At 47.1% G+C, this 26,346-nt stretch overlaps 2 protein-coding genes across 2 annotated transcripts; both read right to left on the reverse strand.

Moving 5' to 3' along the window:
- Positions 1-378: 378 nt before the first annotated feature.
- Positions 379-17,440, reverse strand: LOC149441029 (placenta-specific gene 8 protein-like). The gene is made up of 3 exons (XM_089657862.1): positions 17,313-17,440; positions 6,539-6,717; positions 379-3,683 (listed from the first exon to the last, which is right to left on the reverse strand). Exons 1-3 carry the CDS (start codon positions 17,422-17,424, stop codon positions 3,501-3,503), a joined length of 474 nt encoding a protein of 157 aa, XP_089513988.1. The 5' UTR covers positions 17,425-17,440; the 3' UTR covers positions 379-3,500.
- LOC149441030 (uncharacterized) lies at positions 6,725-8,506 on the reverse strand (the record flags this gene model as incomplete). Its single annotated transcript, XM_089657852.1, has 1 exon — positions 6,725-8,506. A coding segment is annotated over exon 1 (1,782 nt), but the record flags the coding sequence as incomplete, so codon positions are not given.
- Positions 17,441-26,346: the final 8,906 nt, after the last annotated feature.

Raw genomic sequence — 26,346 nt, forward strand, 5'->3', positions numbered from 1 at the left:
TTCCCCATCATTGGTGTCAGTAGGAGGAACAGTGCCCCATTGTCGGTGTCAGTAGGAGGAACAGTGCCCTATTGTCGGTGTCAATAGGAGGAATAGTGTCCCATCATTGGTGTCAGTGGGAGGAACAGAGCCCCATCTTTGGTGTCAGTGGGAGGAATAGTGTCTTGCATCAGTGGGAGTAAAAGTGCCCCAATGGTCAAATAAAGGCAAGCTGAGAGCTGCATCTGGCCCCCGGGCCGCAGTTTGGAGACCACTGTTGTATAAGGACACCATCACAGAATATTCAGTCTGTTGGTCAATAAAAATACTTTCTATTTGAACACCTTATCCTCAGTTACACATGTAAAAGCCAATAGAATACACAACAGCAACAGGATGTTGAGTGGCAAAAATACAAAAAACTTTATTGTAAATACAAACAGAGGCAGAAATGTGGGACGTTTCCGAAGACGAAGCCCCAAAAGTCCCTTGGCAATATGTCAGCTGGCAGCTTTATGAGCTCTATGCAGGAATGTGGGTTTTCTCCTGTGCTGGTGCCGTTCACACTACGGCTGGGTTCACATCTGTGTGGGTGGTTCCGCTGCGGATCCGCATGTAAATCCGTGCAGCCGCACCACCCGCACAGAGAAATGCGGACCTGCGGGGGTGCCATTGGTTCTACTGGCCCGCCGCCCGCACTGGAAAACACAACCGTACTGGGAACCGAGGTTCCCACGTGGACTGCATTTTCATATGAAGTGCGGGGACTTCTTCCCTGCGTGTCACGGGGCATGGGAGTCCATTCAAATGAACGGGCTCTCGTGCCCACGCAAAACGTGGCCCGCATGGCTGCATATATGTGAACCGGGGCTAACAGAAGGGAAAACAAGCAGCAGGAAATATTGAAACTGAGTATAAGTGACTGTGGCACTAAATACGGATGTGAAATGATAGTGTTGTGCAGCAGTAACAGTCAGGGAACTGACACACAGTGTTCTTTATTTCACCTTTACGGACTGTATACAAAAATATGCAAAGAGATATAACTAGTATTAAACTGGGGGTATAAAAAGAAGGTGTCCCGAGAAACAGGAAAACAAGAAACAATTCCTGCGTTTGTCCACTAGGTGGTGATGCAGTGTAACTATATGGCACAGGGGAAGGTGTCACTGGTATTCCATCTACTGTAGGTGGGCCAGGAACTGATAGGTAAAGTGTCCTGGAGGGGAATGCAGTCTCACTTGTTAGGGGACCATCTGCAGAAGAGAGACTAGGTAGTTAAGAAAGAATCCTTCTTAGGACATTCATGGAACCTTAAAGTCGTACCTCCATCTTCCTGAGATGAGGAAGTGAGACGCTTTATGTGCAAAGTATGTCAGATAAGGACACGCCCCTTTGGACCACAAAGAAATAATATGCAAAAAAAATTGATGACACACAAATTATTTTTTATGGCAACTTTTTCTTTATACTGAGGAGGAGATGAGGACAGAGGGATTTGGTTCCATAAGAAGGACAACTGAGGAGGAGACAGGGACAGAGGGACTTGGTTCCATAAGAAGGATAACTTAGGAGGAGATGGGGACAGATGGACTTGGTTCTATAAGAGGGACAACTGAGGAGGAGATGGGGACAGAGGGATTTGGTTCCATAAGAGGGACAACTGAGGAGGAGATGGGGACAGATGGATTTGGTTCCATAAGAGGGACAACTGAGGAGGAGAAGGGGACAGGGGGATTTGGTTCCATAAGAGGGACAACTGAGGAGGAGAAGGGGACAGGGGGATTTGGTTCCATAAGAAGGACAACTGAGGAGGAGACGGGGACAGAGGGACTTGGTTCCATAAGAAGGACAACTGAGGAGGAGACGGGGACAGAGGGATTTGGTTACATAAAAAAAGGACAAATGGAGGAGGAGGCAGTGACATAGTAATTTGATTCCATAAGAAGGACAACTGAGGAGGAGACAGGGACAGAGGGACTTGGTTCCAAAAGAAAGACAACAGAAGAGGAGATGGGGACAGAGGGACTTGGTTCCATAAGAAGGACAACCAATTAGGAGACGGGGACAGAGGGATTTGGTTCCATAAGAAAGACAACAGAGGAGGAGAAAGGGACAGAGGGACTTGGTTCCATGAGAAGGACAGCCAAGGAGGAGATGGGGACAGAGAGACTTGGTTCTATATGAGGGACAACTTAGGAGGAGATGGGGACAGAAGGACTTGATTCTATAGAAAGAACAACTGAAGAGGAGAAAGGGACTTGGTTCCATAAGAGGGATAACTGAGGAGGACAGGGACAGAGGGACTTGGTTCCATAAGAGGGATAACTGAGGAGGACAGGGACAGAGGGACTTGGTTCCATAAGAGGGACAACTGAGGAGGAGATGGGGACAAAGGGACTTGGTTCCATAAGAGGGACAACTGAGGAGGAGATGGGGACAGAGGGATTTGGTTCCATAAGAGGGATAACTGAAGAGGAGATGGGTACAGAGGGATTTGGTTCCATAAGAGGGATAACTGAAGAGGAGATGGGGACAGAGGGACTTGGTTCCATAAGAGGGACAACTGAGGAGGATAGGGACTTGGTTCCATAAGATGGACAGCTGAAAGCTATGCTTGAAGTGTATGTTCAGCCCATCATTTCCTTAGTTTTCAATGTAGTGGGGATTAGATCTCCTGTCAGGTATTATTGATGTGTTGGGGAGACTTCCCCTCACTTGCTGTCCTGCTGACAACATTTTAGCACTCCGTCCAATTTTTTAAAAATTATTTCTGTTGTTGGGAGATTTTCCCTCACTTCCTGTCTGGTAAACTGGTATTAAAAAAACAAAAAATGAACTTTGCAGACGTATTAAAGCTGAACTTCCAGAGAACTGAAAGAACTGTCCTTGCAGTGGGACTCCTCCAGGACTTCAAGGGTTTGAATGCTCAGCCTTGCCAAGGCTACCAAGACTTATTACTTACGTTGTCCCTCCCCCTTCCATGCACCCGGTTCCTCGCAGCCTCTTCTCTTCAGCATCCTGGCTGGTGGCTGTGACATCATCACATACATGCAGAACTATCATTCCCATTGTAGTGAGGACATGGAGAACCCGTCTACAAGGCAAAGCATCAGAGAGAAGTGAGCGTCGGCTGCTGGAGGAGTGAGGGATAAGGTCAGTAATGGGCTCTCAGTATCCTAGGCAAAATGAGCATTTAACCCTTGCAATGATAGGGGAGCAAGAATATTTATTTTTTTCAGATCTCCAGAGTAGCTTTAAATTTTCCCTCAACACGGCCGCAAACATGGCAGTGTCAGAACGGCAGATGAGGGAGCTGTGGGAAGGTGAGACTACCGTAGAAATCAGTTGGTCCCATCAACACTCTGAGAAATGAATTCAGATTGGTCACACACTGATCCAATGAGACAATTCTATAAGGCAGTGTACAATTCCATGTGAAAAGCGCAGCAGCCCAGCAACCAATCAGCTTTCAGATGAATGAAGGTGAGCGCTGATCGGTTGACTTGGGTTACTGCAACTCAGTATTCAGTAAGAGGAGTATAGCCGTGAGCCTGGGGCATCATGGGTGCGTTGCTCAGGATGGTGGTCTGTGCGGTGGTCACCGTGGACCAATTCCCCCTCCGCCGGATCTCCCGGGCCATCTGACACCAAGTACAGGAGTAGCAGCAGCAGGAGCGGATGCAGTCATCACAGATCGAACCCTGAAATGAGACCGATGGAAAGGGATGTCAAATGAGATGTTATGGGGAAGGATTTGTAACATTGAGGTGTGTGTCTGCATAAAGCACGTCCAACACCGCTGCCATGGCACAGTTTACCACCCCTGTAGGCCCAGTGGATATGGAAAGGGGATTCACCTCAAGACCCAACTCCAGCAGGGGTGCTTCCAAAAACACAGACTCAAGAATCCCCTGCCACTGGTGTGCTTTTGTGACATCAAGGAGGTGGGTGGCCAGCTTTGTAGCCTACCAGAGGTTCCCAACCCCTCAATATACACAGAGCTTTCATGGAATATTACAGCTATAGAGGGAGTATTGGAGAAGCCCAGCACACGGCCTCAGTACACATGTGGCAGAATGAGATCTTCATTCCTCTGCAGGAGAAGATCTGATGAAGAATAATTCTCTCTCCTTCCCCAACCAGAGAGGGGTCTGAGCTGATTAAAGATTTACCACCAATACACAGTGGGGCAAAAAAGTATTTAGTCCCCACCAATTGTACAAGTTCTCCCACTTACAAAGATGAGAGAGGCCTGTAATTGGCATCATAGGGAGACCTCAACTATGAGAGACAAAATGAGAAAACAAATCCAGACAATCACATTGGCTGATCTGGAAAGAATTTATTTGCAAATTATGGTGGAAAATAAGTATTTGGTGAATATGAAAAGTTCATGTCAATACTTTGTTATATATCCTTTGTTGGCAATGACAGAGGTCAGACGTTTCCTGGAAGTCCTCACAAGGTTGGCACACACTGTTGCTGGTATGTTGGCCCATCCTCCATGCAGATCTCCTCTAGAGCAGTGATGTTTTGGGGCTGTCGCTGGGCAACACGGACTTTCAACTCCCTCCAAAGGTTTTCTATGGGGTTGAGATCTGGAGACTGGCTAGGCCACTCCAGGACCTTGAAATGCTTCTTACGAAGCCACTCCTTCGTTGCCCGGGCGGTATGTTTGGGATCACTGTCATGTTGGAAGACCCAGCCACGTTTCATCTTCAATGCCCTTGCTGATGGAAGGAGGTTTGCACTCAAAATCTCACGATACATGGCCCCATTCATTCTGTCCTGTACATGGATCAGTCATCCTGGTCCCTTTGCAGAGAAACAGCCCCAAAGCATGATGTTGCCACCCCCATGCTTCACAGTAGGTATGGTGTTCTTTGGATGCAACTCAGCATTCTCTCTCCTCCAAACACGACGAGTTGTGTTTCTACCAAACAGTTCTATTTTGGTTTCATCTGACCATATGACATTCTCCCAATCCTCTTCTGGATCATCCAAATGCTCTCTAGCAAACCTCAGACGGGCCGGGACATGTACTGGCTTAAGCAGGGGGACACGTCTGGCACTGCAGGATCTGAGTCCCTGGCGTCCCTGGTAGTGTGTTACTGATGGTAACCTTTGTTACAATGGTCCCAGCTCTCTCCAGGTCATTCACTAGGTCCCCCCCGTGTGGTCCTGGGATTTTTGCTCACCATTCTTGTGATCATTTTGACCCCACGGGGTGAGATCTTGCGTGGAGCCCCAGATCGAGGGATATTATCAGTGGTCTTGTATGTCTTCCATTTTCTAATTATTGCTCCCACAGTTGATTCGTTCACACCAAGCTGCTTGCCTATTGCAGATTCAGTCTTCCCAGCCTGGTGCAGGTCTACAATTTTGTTTCTGGTGTCCTTCGACAGCTCTTTAGTCTTCACCATAGTGGAGTTTGGAGTGTGACTGTTTGAGGTTGTGGACAGGTGTCTTTTATACTGATAACAAGTTCAAACAGGTGCCATTGATACAGGTAATGAGTGCAGGACAGAGGAGCCTCTTAAAGAAGAAGGTCCAGGTCTGTGAGAGCCAGAAATCTTGCTTTTTTGTAGGTGACCAAATACTTATTTTCACCATAATTTGCAAATAAATTCTTTCCAGATCAGCCAATGAGATTGTCTGGATTTGTTTTCTCATTTTGTCTCTCATAGTTGAGGTCTCCCTATGATGCCAATTACAGGCCTCTGTCATCTTTGTAAGTGGGAGAACTTGCACAATTGGTGGTGACTGAATACTTTTTTGCCCCCCTGTATATATAGATAACAAGTGTGTGTTGTACATCCTGTCTTTATGCAACGCCATCCCTTGCACTTGCTGACTATTCCCAACTGTGAAAAGGAGTGGTGGGAATTGCTGGGAGATCATTTTGTCTGTCATATTCAGGAGATCTGTTCCTCACCATGCCTGCAGGGATCTGTTAAAGCCCGGGAGCTGCTGAGAACAAATCGGTCCTTGTAAACGTAGAAGATTTATGTGTTTACGAGTGACAGTGGAGAGTGATGAGCGGAGGGTGAGGGGGCCACATGACATGGTCTGGCCATCCAGAGTCGGCCTGTGGGCCTTGTGTTTAAAATATGTGCTTTAAACTATTTTTTCTTGGTACATGTCCCCCATGGTATTGTCCAGTTCCCCATGCCCTTTGTTGATAATTCCTCCCCTGTTGGCCTAGAAAATGATCATTACTGATTTCTAAGATTCCATTTTTGCTGACTTCAATGGGGTTCAGATTCAGCATCCAAACTTCCATAAATTTTGCTAAACTCTGCTGGATCTGAACTCGGGTACATTCAGTTCATCACTAATAGTGAGCCCTACACCTTAGTAACACCAAAATAAGTCAAATTCTGCACATCCCCGAGCACTATGGCACCACATCTGCTGGCTTCAGGAACCTGATGACCACCCTCCAAGATGGCGGCAGTGACCCAGAGCATGGGATGGGTCCCTAAACTTGTATCAGAAATAAAACTGGTGTAATGTCTAAAAGTATTGCTACTTCCCCAACATGCATCAGACTTACATGAATCTTGTGTCTTTCTCGGACAGCGGCTCTCATGGCAATAGTTATAGGAGGACAGACCCCGCTACAGCCAACATATCCCATGAGGGTCGGATCCATCAAAGGCAGACAAAAGCACTCTCCAAATTCACTGGCCGTGTTGCACTGCATGCAGGGGAAGCACCAGAGAGCACAGCAACCTGCCAAGAGAGACCGGGGAGAGGTGAGAGAGAAGGAGGGATAGAATATCACTGTTATTGTACAAGATTTATGCAGAACCAACAGTTCGAGCAGCAAGGTCACAGTAAGGGAGACTGTACAGATACCATGTAATGCAATACAGGAGGGCATAGAGGGCTCAGAGGGCTCAGGGGGCTCAGAGGGCTCAGAGGGCTCAGAGGGCATAGAGGGCTCAGAGGGCTCAGAGGGCTCAGGGGGCTTAGAGGGCTCAGAGGGCTCAGAGGGCATAGAGGGCTCAGGGGGCTCAGGGGGCTTAGAGGGCTCAGAGGGCATAGAGGGCTCAGAGGGCTCAGAGGGCATAGAGGGCTCAGAGGGCTTAGAGGGCTCAGAGGGCATAGAGGGCTCAGAGGGCTCAGAGGGCTTAGAGGGCTCAGAGGGCATAGAGGGCTCAGAGGGCTCAGAGGGCTCAGGGGGCTTAGAGGGCTCAGAGGGCTCAGAGGGCATAGAGGGCTCAGAGGGCTCAGGGGGCATAGAGGGCTCAGAGGGCATAGAGGGCTCAGAGGGCATAGAGGGCTCAGAGGGCTCAGAGGGCTCAGAGGGCATAGAGGGCTCAGAGGGCTTAGAGGGCTCAGAGGGCATAGAGGGCTCAGAGGGCTTAGAGGGCTCAGAGGGCTCAAAGGGCATAGAGGGCTCAGAGGGCTCAGGGGGCTTAGAGGGCTCAGAGGGCTCAGAGGGCATAGAGGGCTCAGAGGGCTCAGGGGGCTTAGAGGGCTCAGAGGGCATAGAGGGCTCAGAGGGCTTAGAGGGCTCAGAGGGCTCAGAGGGCATAGGGGGCTCAGAGGGCATAGAGGGCTCAGAGGGCTTAGAGGGCTCAGAGGGCATAGAGAGCTCAGAGGGCATATAGGGCTCAGAGGGCTTAGAGGGCTTAGAGGGCTCAGGGGGCTTAGAGGGCTCAGGGGGCTCAGAGGGCTCAGAGGGCATAGAGGGCTCAGAGGGCTTAGGGGGCTCAAGGGGCTCAGAGGGCATAGAGGGCTCAGAGGGCATAGAGGGCTCAGAGGGCTCAGGGGGCTTAGAGGGCTCAGAGGGCATAGAGGGCTCAGGGGGCTCAGAGGGCATAGAGGGCTCAGAGGGCATAGAGGGCTCAGGGGGCTCAGAGGGCATAGAGGGCTCAGAGGGCTTAGGGGGCTCAGAGGGCATAGAGGGCTCAGAGGGCTTAGAGAGCTCAGAGGGCATAGAGGGCTCAGAGGGCTCAGGGGGCTTAGAGGGCTTAGAGGGCTCAGGGGGCTTAGAGGGCTCAGGGGGCTCAGAGGGCTTAGGGGGCTCAGGGGGCTCAGAGGGCTCAGAGGGCATAGAGGGCTCAGAGGGCTCAGGGGGCTCAGAGGGCATAGAGGGCTCAGGGGGCTCAGAGGGCATAGAGGGCTCAGAGGGCTTAGGGGGCTCAGGGGGCTCAGAGGGCATAGAGGGCTCAGAGGGCATAGAGGGCTCAGAGGGCATAGAGGGCTCAGAGGGCATAGAGGGCTCAGAGGGCATAGAGGGCTCAGGGGGCTCAGAGGGTTTAGAGGGCTCAGGGGGCTCAGGGGGCTCAGAGGGCTTAGGGGGCTCAGGGGGCTCAGAGGGCTTAGGGGGCTCAGGGGGCTCAGAGGGCATAGAGGGCTCAGAGGGCATAGAGGGCTCAGGGGGCTCAGAGGGCTTAGAGGGCTCAGGGGGCTTAGGGGGCTCAGGGGGCTCAGGGGGCTCAGAGGGCTCAGAGGGCATAGAGGGCTCAGAGGGCTCAGAGGGCTCAGAGGGCTTAGAGGGCTCAGAGGGCATAGAGGGCTCAGAGGGCTCAGGGGGCTCAGAGGGCTCTGCTCATAAGAGCTTACAATCTAAAAGTATAGAAAGAAGAGCGAGGTGAATAGAAAGAAAAGAGAGAGGATGAGAGGGAGAGGAGGTATCATCTTTTACTGCTAATAATGTCAATCATTCTGCCCCACCCCCATCCAACCCATAAAACCTGAAATGTGTTGGCTATACTAAAATGTATTTGGTCCTGCTGAGAAAGCTTCTTTCAATTAGTGTGGGAGAAATTAGGGAAAGAGAGAGTTGGGGGGATAAAAAGAAAAATAAGGAAGGTAAAGAGAGAGAGAAAGATCAGAGAGAGAGGAATAATGGGAGGTAGAGAGAGATCAGCAAGAGAGAAAGAGAGATTGAGAAGAGATAGAGAGACCATGGAGGTAGAGATAGAGATCTGGAGGTAGAGAGACAGATGATGGGGAGAGAAAAAGACAAGAGAGGTAGAAAGAGATATTAAGCACAGAGAGATTGGGAAGAGAGAGATCACCACAGTCCTTTATTGCAGTGAAGTTTGGGGTCCTGTCACCCACCCAGACCAGTCCAAATGGGACTCCAGCCAGCCAGAAATTTTTCATCTGGAATTCTGCAAGCACCACTTCCAAGTCCATCGGAGCTCCTCCAACAGTGCTTGCCGGTCTGAGCTTGGCAGATTTCCTTTGCTCCTCAGAGTACAGAAGAGGGCGCCATCATACTGGGACTACCTACAAAAGAGCAGTCTAACTCCACACACTACCACCACAAGGCCCTAATGACCAATAAGGACCATTCAACGCCATGTGCCCTGCAACAACTCATCAGCGCCTTCTCCATTTCAAGCACCCAACAATCTGGCCTGCCTAAATGTCAAATAAAGAACATAATGAATGATTCCCAAGACAAATACGTTGAGGAATGGAGAAATGAAATAAACTCTAAGAAACAAACTGTTTTCCAGTCACTGCAGGGAGACTACAAACTGGCCCCGTATCTGGAAGTACTACAAAACCCCAAAGACAGACAGACCCTGAGCCGGTACAGACTGAGCACCCACAGCCTGGAAATCCAATCAGGATGGCACAGACAGACCTACAAACCCAGGGAGAGTACACTGTGCCTACAATGTGACCAGGGGATCCTGGAGGATGAAGACCACTTCCTGCTACAATGTGACCAGGGGGCCCTGAAGGATGAGGACCACTTCCTGCTACAATATGACCAGGGGGTCCTGGAGGATGAGGACCACTTCCTGCTACAATGTGACCAGGGGGCCCTGAAGGATGGGGACCGCTTCCTGCTACAATGTGACCAGGGGGCCCTGGAGGATGAGGACCACTTCCTGCTACAATGTGACCAGGGGCCCCTGAAGGATGAGGACCACTTCCTGCTACAATGTGACCAGGGGGTCCTGGAGGATGAGGACCTCTTCCTGCTACAATGTGACCAGGGGGTCCTGGAGGATGAGGACCACTTCCTGCTACAATGTGACCAGGGGGTCCTGGAGGATGAGGACCACTTCCTGCTACAATGTCACCAGGGGGCCCTGAAGGATGGGGACCGCTTCCTGCTACAATGTGACCAGGGGGCCCTGGAGGATGAGGACCACTTCCTGCTACAATGTGACCAGGGGCCCCTGAAGGATGAGGACCACTTCCTGCTACAATGTGACCAGGGGGTCCTGGAGGATGAGGACCTCTTCCTGCTACAATGTGACCAGGGGGTCCTGGAGGATGAGGACCACTTCCTGCTACAATGTGACCAGGGGGTCCTGGAGGATGAGGACCGCTTCCTGCTACAATGTGACCAGGGGGCCCTGGAGGATGAGGACCACTTCCTGCTGCAATGTGACCAGGGGGTCCTGGAGGATGAGGACCACTTCCTGCTACAATGTCACCAGGGGGCCCTGGAGGATGAGGACCACTTCCTGCTACAATGTGACCAGGGGCCCCTGAAGGATGAGGACCACTTGCTGCTACAATGTGACCAGGGGGTCCTGGAGGATGAGGACCTCTTCCTGCTACAATATGACCAGGGGGTCCTGGAGGATGAGGACCACTTCCTGCTACAATGTGACCAGGGGCCCCTGAAGGATGATGACCACTTCCTGCTACAATGTGACCAGGGGCCCCTGAAGGATGAGGACCACTTCCTGCTACAATGTGACCGGGGGTCCTGGAGGATGAGAGAGAGAGATCAGATAGAGAGAGATTGGAGAGAGAGATCAGGTAGAGAGATCAGGTATACCGAGGTCAGGTAGAGTACTTGATGGGGACAAGGGCCTCTTCCCCACAACCATGGCCAGTGGTTGTGGGGTTCTGCGGGTGGGGGGCTTATTGGAATCTGGAAGCCCCCTTTAGCAAGGGGGCCCCCACATCCCCCTTTAACAAGGGGGCCCCCAGATCCCAGCTCCCCCACTATGTGAATGAGTATGGGGTACATGGTACCACTACCCATTCACAAAAAAAAAAGTGTAGTGTAAAAATGACAGGAAACATTTAAAAAATGTCCCCGAAGTAGATCCAACATCAATAACAATGCCTGCCGCCTCCAACCCGAAAAAAAGAAAACAAAAAAAATCTGCTCCGCTCTCCATGCTGACTTCCACCATCTGACAGCTGTGCCACGATGACAGTTTTTAACCCCTCACCTACCGGGCACTGTCACCCCCTTCCTGTCCAGGCCAATTTCCAGCTTTCAGTGCTGTCACACTTTGAATGACAATTGCGCGGTCATACAACACTGTACCCATATGAAATGTTTATCATTTTTTGTGACAGACAGAACTTTATTTTGGTGGTATTTAATCACCTCGGGGATTTTATTTTTTCTTAAACAAACAAAAAAACACTAACATTTTGAAAAAAAAAGTTTTTTCATAGTTTTTGTTACAACATTTTGTAAATAAGTGATTTTTCTCCTTCACTGATGTGCGCTAATGAGGCTGCAGTGATGGGCACTGATAGGTGGAACTGATGGACACTGATAGGCGGCACTGATGGACACTGATAGGCGGCACTGGTAGGTGGCACTGATGGGCATTGACAGGCTTCACTGATGGGCACTGAAAGGCAGCACTCATATATGGCACTGATAGGTGGCACTGATAGGTGGCACTGATAGGTGGCACTGACTGGCACTGTTAAGCGGCACCGATAGACAGCACTGATGGGCACTGATAGGCGGCACTGACTGGCACTGATAGGTGGCACTGACTGGCACTGATAGGTGGCACTGATGGGTGACACTGAAAGGCAGCTCAGATGGGCACTGATATGTGGCATTGATGTGGCACTGATAGGCACTGACAGCTGGCACTGATGGACACTGACAGGTGGCACTGCTGGGGCTACACAGATCATCAGGGCGCACTATCATCAGTGCTCTGATGATCAGTGCACCTGTCCCCTCTGAGGAATGCCGATTACCAGCTCTCCTCCCCTCTGTCAGCGTGACAGCTCGTGAGGAGAGAAATGCTGATAACTGGCATTTCCCTGTTTACATGCAATCAGCTGTGATTGGACACCACATGACCGAGCCGGCATCTTCAGCTCCTTCTGTGGATTGGTGATCCGCTGTGTCTGATGGACACAGCGCACCACGGATCATCGCGCTGCGCACTCCCGGAGCCACGCATGCGCTGTTAGAATGGGACAACGTCATATGACTCCTCCCAGAATGAGAGAACTGCCTTGTGTCCGTCATTGGACTATATGGTGAGCGGGAGGCGGTTAAATAGTGTGATGGTGTAACAAGGGGCAGGGTTACCCTGCCTCCTTGTGACATCATCATGCACTGTGATTGGTCAATGCATTTCACCTGATTTGTGGTCAGGTGTATTGCTTTGACCAATCGAAATGCACTGTCAGGGCGCAGTGCATTGTGGGGTGCGGCGGGCGAACAGCCCAATAAAAGCCCTTGCCAGTTATGTGTTCAGCGAACACATGAACAGCCCATTTTCGAGTCAAACTTACAGCCCATCCCTACTTGTAAAGCTGTAGTAGGGAGTAAGAGCCGCATAAGCCGATGTCTCCTCTGTAGTGCCGGCTCCTGTCCCATGACGACTGACACCAACTGCACCCCACCTCTTATCCCGGATAGTGGCCTTCAGAGTGGTGCCAGCACCAGGAAAGAAGAGATCTTCAGGTCAGTGTGAAGCAATACACCGGGCATAATAGTACAGGGCTGCTTTCACACTGATCTGCTGCGGTTTCCCCACACCGCGGATGTAGTGTAGTGTACCTGGGTTTGCTGCACTTATCCATAGACTTCTGTATATCCCCCGCAGGTGCGGCGCACTTTCTGAAAGTCTACCAAAACGTTTAATTGTATGAGTTTTGATGCTCTTTCAGAAAGTGCGCTGTGCCTGCAGGATGCATCAGAAGTCTATTGCAGAGTACAGCAAACCCAGGAAAGTCCCTCTGCGGTGCAGGTAAACCGCAGCACATCAGTGTGAAAGGAGCCTTATAGGGGGGCTCAAAACAGTAAGGGTTCATTTACATTTGCAGTTTGGGGGATGGTAAAACCCCATAGTTAAGATGTGTTTTTTCCACCCCCATCACAACCACCCCAACCCCTTTAGCTGTAGTGGCCAGGGATGTAGACATGTCGCAGCAGGAGTTACACGCCCCGTCATGGCTGATGAGTGTGGCACCTACCAAGCATGACCCATTTCAGTGAATGAGGCAGCTCTGCATGTGGTGTGTATGGTGTGAGTTACTATGCCACGTGTAGTGCAGCCCATTGGGGTCATCCGGCTGCCCTATGTGTGTTACTGGACAAACCAGACAAAACCATGCCTTCCCGCTAATCTCAGGGTGAATGGGGCCGGAAAGTGAAATTGGTGAATTTACACAGACCAATGAGGCTCCGTTCACATCTGTGTGTTTATGAACGCATGGAAAACATGCAGAAAATGCACAAAAAATGCAAAGAACACACACAGAAAATGCATAGACAGCACAGAAAACTCACAGAAAATGCATAGAAAACACAGAAAACTCACAGAAAATGCACAAAAAATGCACAGAACACACACAGAAAATGCACAGAACACACACAGAAAATGCATAGAAAACACACAGAAAATGCACAGAACACAGAAAATGCATAGAAAACACAGAAAATGTACAGAAAATGCACAGAAAACTAACAGAAAATGCATAGAAAACGCACAGAAAATGCACAGAAAACACAGAAAATGCATAGAACACACACAGAAAATGCACAGAACACAGAAAATGCATAAAAAACACACAGAAAATGCATAGAAAACACAGAAAATGTACAGAAAACGCACAGAAAACTAACAGAAAATGCATAGAAAATGCACAGAAAACACAGCAAATGCATAGAAAATGCACAGAAAATGCATAGAAAACGCACAGAAAACACAGAAAATGCATAGAACACACACAGAAAACACAGAAAATGCATAGAACACGCACAGAAAATGCACAGAACACAGAAAATGCATAAAAAACACACAGAAAATGTACAGAAAACACACAGAAAACTAACAGAAAATGCATAGAAAACGCACAGAAAATGCACAGAAAACACAGAAAATGCATAGAACACACACAGAAAATGCATAAAAAACACACAGAAAATGCATAGAATACACACAGAAAATGCATAGAAAACACAGAAAATGTACAGAAAACGCACAGAAAACTAACAGAAAATGCATAGAAAATGCACAGAAAACACAGAAAATGCATAGAAAATGCACAGAAAATGCATAGAAAACGCACAGAAAACACAGAAAATGCATAGAAGACACACAGAAAATGCCCAGAATACAGAAAATGCATAAAAAACACACAGAAAATGCATAGAAAACACAGAAAATGTACAGAAAACGCACAGAAAACTAACAGAAATTGCATAGAAAACGCACAGAAAATGCACAGAAAACACAGAAAATGCATAGAAAACGCACAGAAAACACAGAAAATGCATAGAAAACGCACAGAAAATGCACAGAAAACACAGAAAATGCATAGAAAACGCACAGAAAACGCACACTGTGCCATGCCTTTCAGAAACGATGGAAATAATCCTGGTGTTCATGTTATCATTAGATGTTAAAGGCACCCCAAGTGCAGCAAACTTCTCCTTTAACCTCCCTGGCGGTCTGATTATGTCAGGAATTTTGTACCAAAAGCGGTACATTTTTTTCATGGAAATATGTATTTTTTTTAGTGTAGGCTGTAATTCTTAGGAATAACTCACTGAAATCTGTCCGGACAAGAGTCTAGTGAACATCCCGGGGAGGATAAAATTTGAAACACAAAATCATAAATTCTAATTTAATAAATAATCATAAAAAATAATAATATAATAATAATAAATGTAATTCAATAATATAATCAAACCAAAAACACTGAAATGTGAAATAGAGCGCCAAGTTCGCACATCGCTGAGCAAAGTCGCAGAATCGTTTTCAGTGTCTGATGAGGAATTTCCCCCACCAATCATTATCACTCAATTCTGCAAGTGGTTCTGATTTACTATCGCTGTTCTCTAGCCGGTCTAAAACCGATTTTGATGTAAAAGGACGCTTTTTGGACGCCATGGACGTTTCTCAGTTTCCAGGCAGAAAGAACAGTAAAAATGCAGGCAGGGCGCCGGACAAAGCAGTCGGGACACAATGTATGTGAAATGGTTTGATACAGGAATGTTTTACTATGAAGTAATCGTTTTAAAAAAAAATGTCATTTTTTTTTTTATTTCAAATTTCCCGCCGGTTCCGGCGCCCGTACGTCCCGACGTCACAGGGACTGGAACACGGAAGCCGGATGCCGGCATCGGCCGGAGGAGATGGCCGGGGATGCTGCAGGGGACACATCGCGGGAGCGAAGGACAAGGTAAGCGCTGCAGGGACTCCCTGAGCAACGCCGCATGGTAAGCCCGAGTGTAGCTCGGGGGGGGGGGGTTACCGCTTTTGGTACTGAAATGTTACCCCGAGCTACACTCGGGAATACCGCCAGGGGGTTAAGTGAGTCCCTTGATTCATTCCTGTGCAGACACCACTAGGGGACGCCCTATACAGGATTGCAGTGCCAGGCACCCTCTGGTGGGATTATTGAATATTTTATAAATTGAGCAAAAGCCTTGTGAACGGTGTTGGGGGATGGGATACGTTGGGGGATGGGATACGTTGGGGGATGGGATACGTTGGGGGGTGGGATACGTTGGGGGATGGGATACGTTGGGGGATGGGATACGTTGGGGGGTGGGATACGTGGGGGAATGGGATACGTTGGAGGATGGGATACGTTGGGGGATGGGATACATTAGGGTGGGATACGTTGGGGGATGGGATACGTTGGGGGTGGGATACGTTGGGGGATGGGATACGTTGGGGGGTGGGATACGTTGGGGGGTGGGATACGTTGGGGGATGGGATACGTTGGGGGTGGGATACGTTGGGGGATGGGATACGTTGGGGGATGGGATACGTTGGGGGATGGGATACGTTGGGGGTGGGATACGTTGGGGGTGGGATACGTTGGGGGATGGGATACGTTGGGGGTGGGATACGTTGGGGGATGGGATACGTTGGGGGATGGGATACGTTGGGGGATGGGATACGTTGGGGGATGGGATACGTTGGGGGAGGGATACGTTGGGGGATGGGATACGTTGGGGGTGGGATACGTTGGGGGATGGGATACGTTGGGGGTGGGATACGTTGGGGGATGGGATACGTTGGGGGATGGGATACGTTGGGGGATGGGATACGTTGGGGGTGGGATACGTTGGGGGTGGGATACGTTGGGGGTGGGATACGTTGGGGGATGGGATACGTTGGGGGTGGGATATGTTGGGGGTGGGATATGTTGGGGGTGGGATACGTTGGGGGATGGGATACGTTGGGGGATGGGATACGTTGGGGGATGGGATACGTTGGGGGATGGGATACGTGGGGGAATGGGAATACGTTGGTGGATGGGATACGTGGTGGAATGGGATACGTTGGGGGGTAGAATACGTTGGGGGGTGGGATACATTGGGGGATGGGATATGTTGGGGGTGGGATACGTTGGGGGATGGGATACATTGGGGGATGGGATACGTTGGGGGATGGGATACGTTGGGGGATGGGATACGTTGGGGGATGGGATACGTTGGGGGATGGGATACGTTGGGGGGTGGGATACGTTGGGAGGTGGGATACGTTGGGGGATGGGATACGTTGGGGGTGGGATACGTTGGGGGATGGGATACGTTGGGGGTGGGATACGTTGGGGGGTGGGATACGTTGGGGGTGGGATACGTTGGGGGTGGGATACGTTGGGGGGTGGGATACGTTGGGGGGTGGGATACGTTGGGGGATGGGATACGTTGGGGGATGGGATACGTTGGGGGATGGGATACGTGGGGGAATGGGAATACGTTGGTGGATGGGATACGTGGTGGAATGGGATACGTTGGGGGGTAGAATACGTTGGGGGGTGGGATACATTGGGGGATGGGATACGTTGGGGGTGGGATACGTTGGGGGATGGGATACGTTGGGGGATGGGATACGTTGGGGGATGGGATACGTTGGGGGATGGGATACGTTGGGGGGTGGGATACGTTGGGGGGTGGGATACGTTGGGGGATGGGATACGTTGTGGGTGGGATACGTTGGGGGATGGGATACGTTGGGGGTGGGATACGTTGGGGGGTGGGATACGTTGGGGGTGGGATACGTTGGGGGATGGGATACGTTGGGGGGTGGGATACGTTGGGGGATGGGATACGTTGGGGGTGGGATACGTTGGGGGTGGGATACGTTGGGGGATGGGATACGTACAGATGCCGCAGTCATCGCAGCAGTCGCACATATCGGTGCTCCATCGTGGCCCCTGACTGACCGTCACCGTCTGCGTGGTGACAACCCCGGGCTGAGTGGTGACCGTCTGCATCTTCTACTCCTGTACAGAGAGAGAAAGAAAGACATAAGAGATACATATATATATATATACCGGCACACAATGATCAGATGGGTTGGGGGTCATTATTTATAGTGACCGTTATTAGACCAGAATATTGGAAACTCCAGAAGTCAGGACCGATCTGCATCATGCAGCTTTGGGTAAGCAATTCATTAACAAAAAAAACTGGGGGAAAAAAAACGTATTTTTTGTTTTTTGGTAAGTGTTAGTAAAAAAAAAAAAGTTGCCGTAGATAAACAGCGTACATTTTATTCTACTCTTGCAGTGCTGCCTGGACCTTGAAGAAGGGGACATTCCCCGAAAGCTTGTCCTCAAAATTGCATGTTAGTGCAAATAAACAAAGTATCACGTCCGTACTCCATTGTTTGTGTCCCAAATACACCAATACGGCTACATTTTATTCTATAATTTGTACAATTTAATGTACACTAAATTAGGATTCAGGAACATAGAATTTCAAAGTTATTTACAAAAGAAATAAAGATTTTATTTTTATTATTTTGCATTTTTTTATGTGACAATAAAAAAAATGAATTAACAAATTAAAACAGAAAACAAAACCGGTTTCTATACAATATTTACTAATAACATAGAAAAAGACAGAAATAAATTGTTGAAGAGAGAAAAGGAAGTGAGAGTTATTTAGGGTTGTTTTGTTTTAGGATAAACAAAGGATTAATAAGGGTTACATTGGGAACGATTTTATTTAATATTATATATATATGTGCAATATTTATTTATGTATTTATTTCATTTTAACCATTCATTTTTTTTTGTTATTTTTTTTTTTTTGTACTTGTCAGGTTGCTTTAGTGGAAATCACACATATAACTCTTTGACCTGCGGATGAATAAAATACGTTAGTTAAAAAAATGAGGAATTGTACTTTATCTCCATCTCCCGTCTGATCGATGTTTATAAACAATGTTACTTTGTATCTCTATCTCCCGTCTGATCGATGTTTATAAACAATGTTACTTTGTGTCTCTCTATCTCCCGTCTGATCGATGTTTATAAACAATGTTACTTTGTGTCTCTCTATCTCCCGTCTGATCAATGTTTATAAACAATGTTACTTTGTGTCTCTCTATCTCCCGTCTGATCGATGTTTATAAACAATGTTACTTTGTATCTCTCTATCTCCCGTCTGATCGATGTTTATAAACAATGTTACTTTGTGTCTCTCTATCTCCCGTCTGATCGATGTTTATAAACAATGTTACTTTGTATCTCTCTATCTCCCGTCTGATCGATGTTTATAAACAATGTTACTTTGTATCTCTCTATCTCCCATCTGATCGATGTTTATAAACAATGTTCCTTTGTATCTCTATCTCTCGTCTGATCGATGTTTATAAACAATGTTACTTTGTATCTCTATCTCCCGTCTGATCGATGTTTATAAACAATGTTACTTTGTATCTCTCCATCTCCCGCCTGATCGATGTTTATAAACAATGTTACTTTGTATCTCTCTATCTCCTGCCTGATCGATGTTTATAAACAATGTTACTTTGTATCTCTCCATCTCCCGTCTGATCAATGTTTATAAACAATGTTACTTTGTATCTCTCCATCTCCAGTCTGATCAATGTTTATAAACAATGTTACTTTGTATCTCTCCATCTCCCGTCTGATCAATGTTTATAAACAATGTTACTTTGTATCTCCATCTCCAGTCTGATCGATGTTTATAAACAATGTTACTTTGTATCTCCATCTCCCGTCTGATCGATGTTTATAAACAATGTTACTTTGTATCTCTCCATCTCCTGTCTGATCGATGTTTATAAACAATGTTACTTTGTATCTCTCTATCTCCCGTCTGATTGATGTTTATAAACAATGTTACTTTGTATCTCTCTATCTCCCGTCTGATCGATGTTTATAAACAATGTTACTTTGTATCTCTCTATCTCCCGTCTGATCGATGTTTATAAACAATGTTACTTTGTATCTCTCCATCCCCCGTCTGATCGATGTTTATAAACAATGTTACTTTGTATCTCTCTATCTCCCGTCTGATCGATGTTTATAAACAATGTTACTTTGTATCTCTCTATCTCCCGTCTGATCGATGTTTATAAACAATGTTACTTTGTATCTCTCGATCTCCCATCTGATCGATGTTTATAAACAATGTTACTTTGTATCTCTCTATCTCCCGTCTGATCGATGTTTATAAACAATGTTACTTTGTATCTCTCTATCTCCCGTCTGATCGATGTTTATAAACAATGTTACTTTGTATCTCTCTATCTCCCATCTGATCGATGTTTATAAACAATGTTACTTTGTATCTCTCTATCTCCCATCTGATCGATGTTTATAAACAATGTTACTTTGTATCTCTCTATCTCCCGTCTGATCGATGTTTATAAACAATGTTACTTTGTATCTCTCGATCTCCCATCTGATCGATGTTTATAAACAATGTTACTTTGTATCTCTCCATCTCCCGTCTGATCGATGTTTATAAACAATGTTACTTTGTATCTCTCGATCTCCCATCTGATCGATGTTTATAAACAATGTTACTTTGTATCTCTCTATCTCCCGTCTGATCGATGTTTATAAACAATGTTACTTTGTATCTCTCTATCTCCCGTCTGATCGATGTTTATAAACAATGTTACTTTGTATCTCTCTATCTCCCATCTGATCGATGTTTATAAACAATGTTACTTTGTATCTCTCGATCTCCCGTCTGATCGATGTTTATAAACAATGTTACTTTGTATCTCTCGATCTCCCATCTGATCGATGTTTATAAACAATGTTACTTTGTATCTCTCTATCTCCCGTCTGATCGATGTTTATAAACAATGTTACTTTGTATCTCTCGATCTCCCGTCTGATCGATGTTTATAAACAATGTTACTTTGTATCTCTCGATCTCCCATCTGATCGATGTTTATAAACAATGTTACTTTGTATCTCTCTATCTCCCGTCTGATCGATGTTTATAAACAATGTTACTTTGTATCTCTCCATCTCCCGTCTGATCGATGTTTATAAACAATGTTACTTTGTATCTCTCGATCTCCCGTCTGATCGATGTTTATAAACAATGTTACTTTGTATCTCTCCATCTCCCGCCTGATCGATGTTTATAAACAATGTTACTTTGTATCTCTCCATCTCCCGCCTGATCGATGTTTATAAACAATGTTACTTTGTATCTCTCCATCTCCCATCTGATCGATGTTTATAAACAATGTTACTTTGTATCTCTATCTCCCGTCTGATCGATGTTTATAAACAATGTTACTTTGTATCTCTCCATCTCCCGTCTGATCGATGTTTATAAACAATGTTACTTTGTATCTCTATCTCCCGTCTGATCGATGTTTATAAACAATGTTACTTTGTATCTCTCCATCTCCCCTCTGATCGATGTTCATAAACAATGTTACTTTGTATCTATCTCCCGTCTGATCGATGTTTATAAACAATGTTACTTTGTATCTCTCCATCTCCCGTCTGATCGATTTTTATAAACAATGTTACTTTGTATCTCTATCTCCCGTCTGATCGATGTTTATAAACAATGTTACTTTGTATCTCTCCATCTCCCGTCTGATCGATGTTCATAAACAATGTTACTTTGTATCTCTCTATCTCCCGTCTGATCGATTTTTATAAACAATGTTACTTCGTATTCTCCATCTCCCGTCTGATCGATGTTTATAAACAATGTTACTTTGTATCTCTCCATCTCCCGCCTGATCGATGTTTATAAACAATGTTACTTCGTATTCTCCATCTCCCGTCTGATCGATGTTTATAAACAATGTTACTTTGTATCTCTCTATCTCCCGTCTGATCGATGTTTATAAACAATGTTACTTTGTATCTCTCCATCTCCCGTCTGATCGATGTTTATAAACAATGTTACTTTGTATCTCTCCATCTCCCGCCTGATTGATGTTTGTATCTCTCTATCTCCCGTCTGATCGATGTTTATAAACAATGTTACTTTGTATCTCTATATCTCCCGTCTGATCGATGTTCATAAACAATGTTACTTTGTATCTCTCCATCTCCCGTCTGATCGATGTTTGTATCTCTCTATCTCCCATCTGATCGATGTTTATAAACAATGTTACTTTGTATCTCTCCATCTCCCGTCTGATCGATGTTTGTATCTCTCTATCTCCCATCTGATCGATGTTTATAAACAATGTTACTTTGTATCTCTCTATCTCCCGTCTGATCGATGTTTATAAACAATGTTACTTTGTATCTCTCCATCTCCCGTCTGATCGATGTTTGTATCTCTCTATCTCCCATCTCTTCAATGTTTATAACCCCTCTCCCTCCTGAGGATCCCCCCCCCCCTTCCTGACCAGGCCAATATTTTGCGTTACGTCGCTGTGTTACTTTAACTGACAATTGCGCAGTCATGCAGTGCTGCACCCAGATGAAATTTACATCCTTTTTTTCCTACAAATAGAGCTTCCTTTCAGTGGTATTTGATCCCCTGTGCGTTTTTAATTTTTTTTGTGCTATAAACAAAAAAAGACACAATTTTGAGAAAAAAAAATTTTTTTTGACATTTTGCCATAAAACACGTCCAGTAAAAAATTTGAAAAAAATCAAATTTCTTCATAAATTTCAAACAAAATGTTTCCTGCTCCGTGTCTTTGATGAGAAAAATCCCGATATGTGTAAATTAATTGGTTTACATGAAAGTTATAACGTTTACAAATGGCGGGAAAGATACTGAGATATTATTTTTTATACTAGTAATGGCGGCAATCAGCGACTTATAGTGGGACTGCGGCGGACATTCTGACATGGGGGGGGCAGGGGCGGACTGACCATTTGGAAACTCGGGCACTGCCCAAGGGCCCCGGGTCAGTAGGTGGCCCCATGAGATGCCCCTGGTACCTTTTTCATAGGATTTTTGAGTTTGGGCAAGGACACAGGGGCCCCATGATCCCCTATTGCCCGGGGGCCCCATGAGTTGTCAGTCCGCCCCGGGGGGGGACTGACTTAGTGTCACTGACATCCCCATTGACACCAATACAGTGATCAGTGTTAATAAAGAAGTTGCTGGGTCAAATTTCAACCTCGGCACTACCCTCCTGGAGTTTGCATGTTCTCCCTGTGCCTGTGTGGGTTTCCTCCGGATACTCCGGTTTCCTCCCACACTCCATAGACATGCTGGGAGGTGAATTGGCTCCTGTCTAAATTGTCCCTAGTATGTGTATGTATGAATGTGAGTTAGGGACCTTAGATTGTACGCTCCTCAGGGGTGGGGACTGATGTGGATGTACAATATATATGTGGAGTACCCCTTTATCAAATGCCCCCCCACACAGTAGCACATCCAGAACTGGTCCTCAGTGACCCTAAAAATAACTGTCCAATGGTGATAGATGGACCCTGCAGTGGCTGTGCTCTGCAGAGTGAGGGGGTGGGGTGCTGAGATGAGCGTAGGGGGAGGAGCTTGGAAGCACACGCATCTCCGCTATATATTCGATGTTTAGGCAGATTTTTCCTCTCTGCTCAAAGATCTTAAAGCCTTCTGCATCCTACAAGGTAGGTCTCAGCCCATTGGTGGCCGTGGACCAGCTATGTCACCCGTGGGTGTGGACTGCATCCGACACACAGCAAGGGAAAAGTGAGCGCTCCACATGTCGTAGAGGACAATTCTCGGAAGGTTTGGCATCTCACTAAGCTGTAAACCAGGAGCTGGGCCAGACGGGCAAACGAAGGAGGCGGGAAACAAATGTTCGATTCCCAGTGTGAGGTCCGATTCCAGGAGGTTGTGTGAATGCAGTACAGCCCAGCAGGTGACAGAACCCGGGGAACGAGCACAGGGTGGGATTTCTGACCTGACTATAAAGGCGACTAATGAGGTCAGCTGTGGAAACGTGCAGTAGAGTCGTCCTTTAATGCGAGAGGAAGGAAAAATGAACCGTCCGAGCTCTGGAAGTTCAATGATCATTACAACCCCCATCTGTGACGGGCGCAGCGTCAGGCCCTCAGCCATTCTCACCAACTTGTGACCGAAGGACTAGCCAATCTAAAACCGCGCTGTCACATGCGTAACAATGCCACGCCCAGCTGCACCCTGCACAACAATTTTCCAGCTAATGGACTACAATCTATGTACTGCAACCTGAGAACGATTGTTACTGGGTCAGGTTAACTACGCAATTAACCCTTCACACTGCCACCACTTCCTTTTGTACAGAGAAAGAGGAAACTCAGCAATATCAACAATAACACTATGATGTTTGAATAAGCGTCTGTATACCACTGTCACCGCAGGCAGATGTACGCAGAGGGTTAAAACACACAGTAGCGCTCTTCAGAGACAGGGGTGCTTAGTTTGCTTTAAAGAGCTTTAGAAACAGTTCAAGACTTTTCAGAAAATAGGATTTATTACTAAAAAGGTCAAAATGGAACAATAAAAATATTTGCAGAAAAAGATGTAACCAATATATATATATATAAATATACAAAGAGCAATAACACAGCAAAGAGATAAAGAAAGAAGTTTAAGAAGGTAGAATACTTGCAGAAATCCTGGTTTAAGCAGCGTTCAAGTGTAAGAACAAAAGGGTACCGTCTCCCAAGTTGGTTCCGATGTTAAAAGGGAGATCTCTTCATCTTACTTCTCCAAGCATAATAGCCTTTTTCTAGGACCCCAGCAGGGTGTCTCCGTAAAGCAGAGAACCAATCACCTCATTTGAGGAGGGGGGTTTAGTTTAGGTGGAGACCCAGGCTATGACCAAATCCCTCACAGTTTATATCATGGTCAATAACCTTCCGTAGGTACATGTGGCATCCTATCCACTGGCAGGATAATATGCAGAATGATATTCTGAACGCCCAGACATCACATATGACATATCTGCCTGGGACGGTTAAGGAGATATCGCTTTCTGCTCTCGGGCAGACGTAATCTAGAGGTGTAAGGTATCAGGTGACTTGTATTAAAATGACCTCTCTGAATATATGTCTTGTTTCATGGTATGTATTACCTACGAGAAATTATGAAATTGTATGAAAAAGTGTTTTCACAGGGGATGCAGGTTTTACTGCTATTTCGGAATGCGTTTGAAGTCCAGTGACTGACGGGTTTGTAGCTTTACAATCAGCTTCAGAGCAAGAGTAAGACAGACACACTGGAATCAGCTAATTGGGTTTACAACCATGAAGGATATCCAGCTGTGTCCTGTGCACTCCTGAACCCAGCACTCAAAAGAGAGGGAGGGGGGAGCTGATTTGGAGTGAGAAATGATACAAGATGGAGGGTCTTTACCAAAATGGATATTCGTGTCCATATTTGTACGTACAATTGCTGCACCATCTGCCTGTCCTCTCCGGGGCTCAGCTATGTCTCATTGTCTGCAAACACAAACACCACCCTTCACCAACCAATCCAGACACAGCATTTCCTTCACACACACTGCAAGAACAGAGTACAGAGGGGGGAACACCGAACATTTCCAGTCTGCTGCCCCACCCTCACATCGCTCTGTCAGAGACCACCAGGACCATCCTGGGGCCACCACTGACCCCCAGTACAAGGAGACCATATACAGAATGTTCCCAGATATGTCCAACTCTTCTCTGTACAGCGCTGCGGTATATGTCAGAGCTATATACATGTATAATAGTGTGTGACTGTGGGGGAGGGGACATTAGAGTGTAAGCTCCTCTGGTACAGAGACTGATGTGACTGTGGGGGAGGGGACATTAGAGCGTAAGCTCCTCTGGTACAGAGGCTGATGTGACTGTGGGGGAGGGGGTATTAGAGCGTAAGCTCCTCTGTACAGAGGCTGATGGGACTGTGGGGGAGGGGGCATAAGAGCGTAAGCTCCTCTGTACAGAGGTTGATGGGACTGTGGGGGAGGGGGCATTAGAGCGTAAGCTCCTCTGTACAGAGGTTGATGGGACTGTGGGGGAGGGGGCATTAGAGCGTAAGCTCCTCTGTACAGAGGCTGATGTGACTGTGGGGGAGGGGACATTAGAGCGTAAGCTCCTCTGGTACAGAGGCTGATGTGACTGTGGGGGAGGGGACATTAGAGCATAAGCTTCTCTGGTGCAGAGACTGATGTGACTGTGGGGGAGGGGCATTAGAGCGTAAGCTCCTCTAGTACAGAGACTGATGTGACTGTGGGGGAGGGGGCATCAGAGTGTAAGCTCCTCTGTACAGAGGCTTATGTGACTGTGGGGGGGGGACATTAGAGTGTAAGCTCCTCTGGTACAGAGACTGATGTGACTGTGGGGGTGGGGACATTAGAGTGTAAGCTCCTCTGGTACAGAGACTGATGTGACTGTGGGGGAGGGGACATTAGAGCGTAAGCTCCTCTGGTACAGAGACTGATGGGACTGTGGGGGGGGGACATTAGAGTGTAAGCTCCTCTGGTACAGAGAATGATGGGACTGTGGGGGAGGGGACATTAGAGTGTAAGCTCCTCTGGTGCAGAGACTGATGGGACTGTGGGGGAGGGGCATTAGAGTGTAAGCTCCTCTGTACAGAGACTGATGTGACTGGCTCAGTGTTCTCTGTACAGCGCTGCGGTGTATGTCAGAGCTATACACAAATAGTAAATGATTGTAGCGTGTCATACATTGATAAAAGCAGGGCTCCTATTGGATGTGATGTGTATGTTGCTTGGTAGGTCGCCCCCCCCCCAGCAGTAGATTGTTAGATGTTGTTCCTCTCTGGTCATTACGTCGTCTTGCTGTGTTATGGAAATCAGCGAAGTGTTTGTACAAGTTTCATTTTGCGGTTTCGGTGTCATTTCCTGCAGATGTTTGAGATCCTCCACACTCTGGGCCCCTCCCTCTCTGCGCTCAGCATGCCGTGCGGTGCTGAGTGTGTCGGTAATATGGGAGCCCTCCCTGGATCCTGTACAGTATAGACAT

The sequence above is a fragment of the Staurois parvus genome, unplaced genomic scaffold, assembly GCF_062004578.1.
Source record: "Staurois parvus isolate SC_StPar_1 unplaced genomic scaffold, SC_StPar_1.0 ptg001036l, whole genome shotgun sequence".
NCBI lineage: Eukaryota > Metazoa > Chordata > Amphibia > Anura > Ranidae > Staurois > Staurois parvus.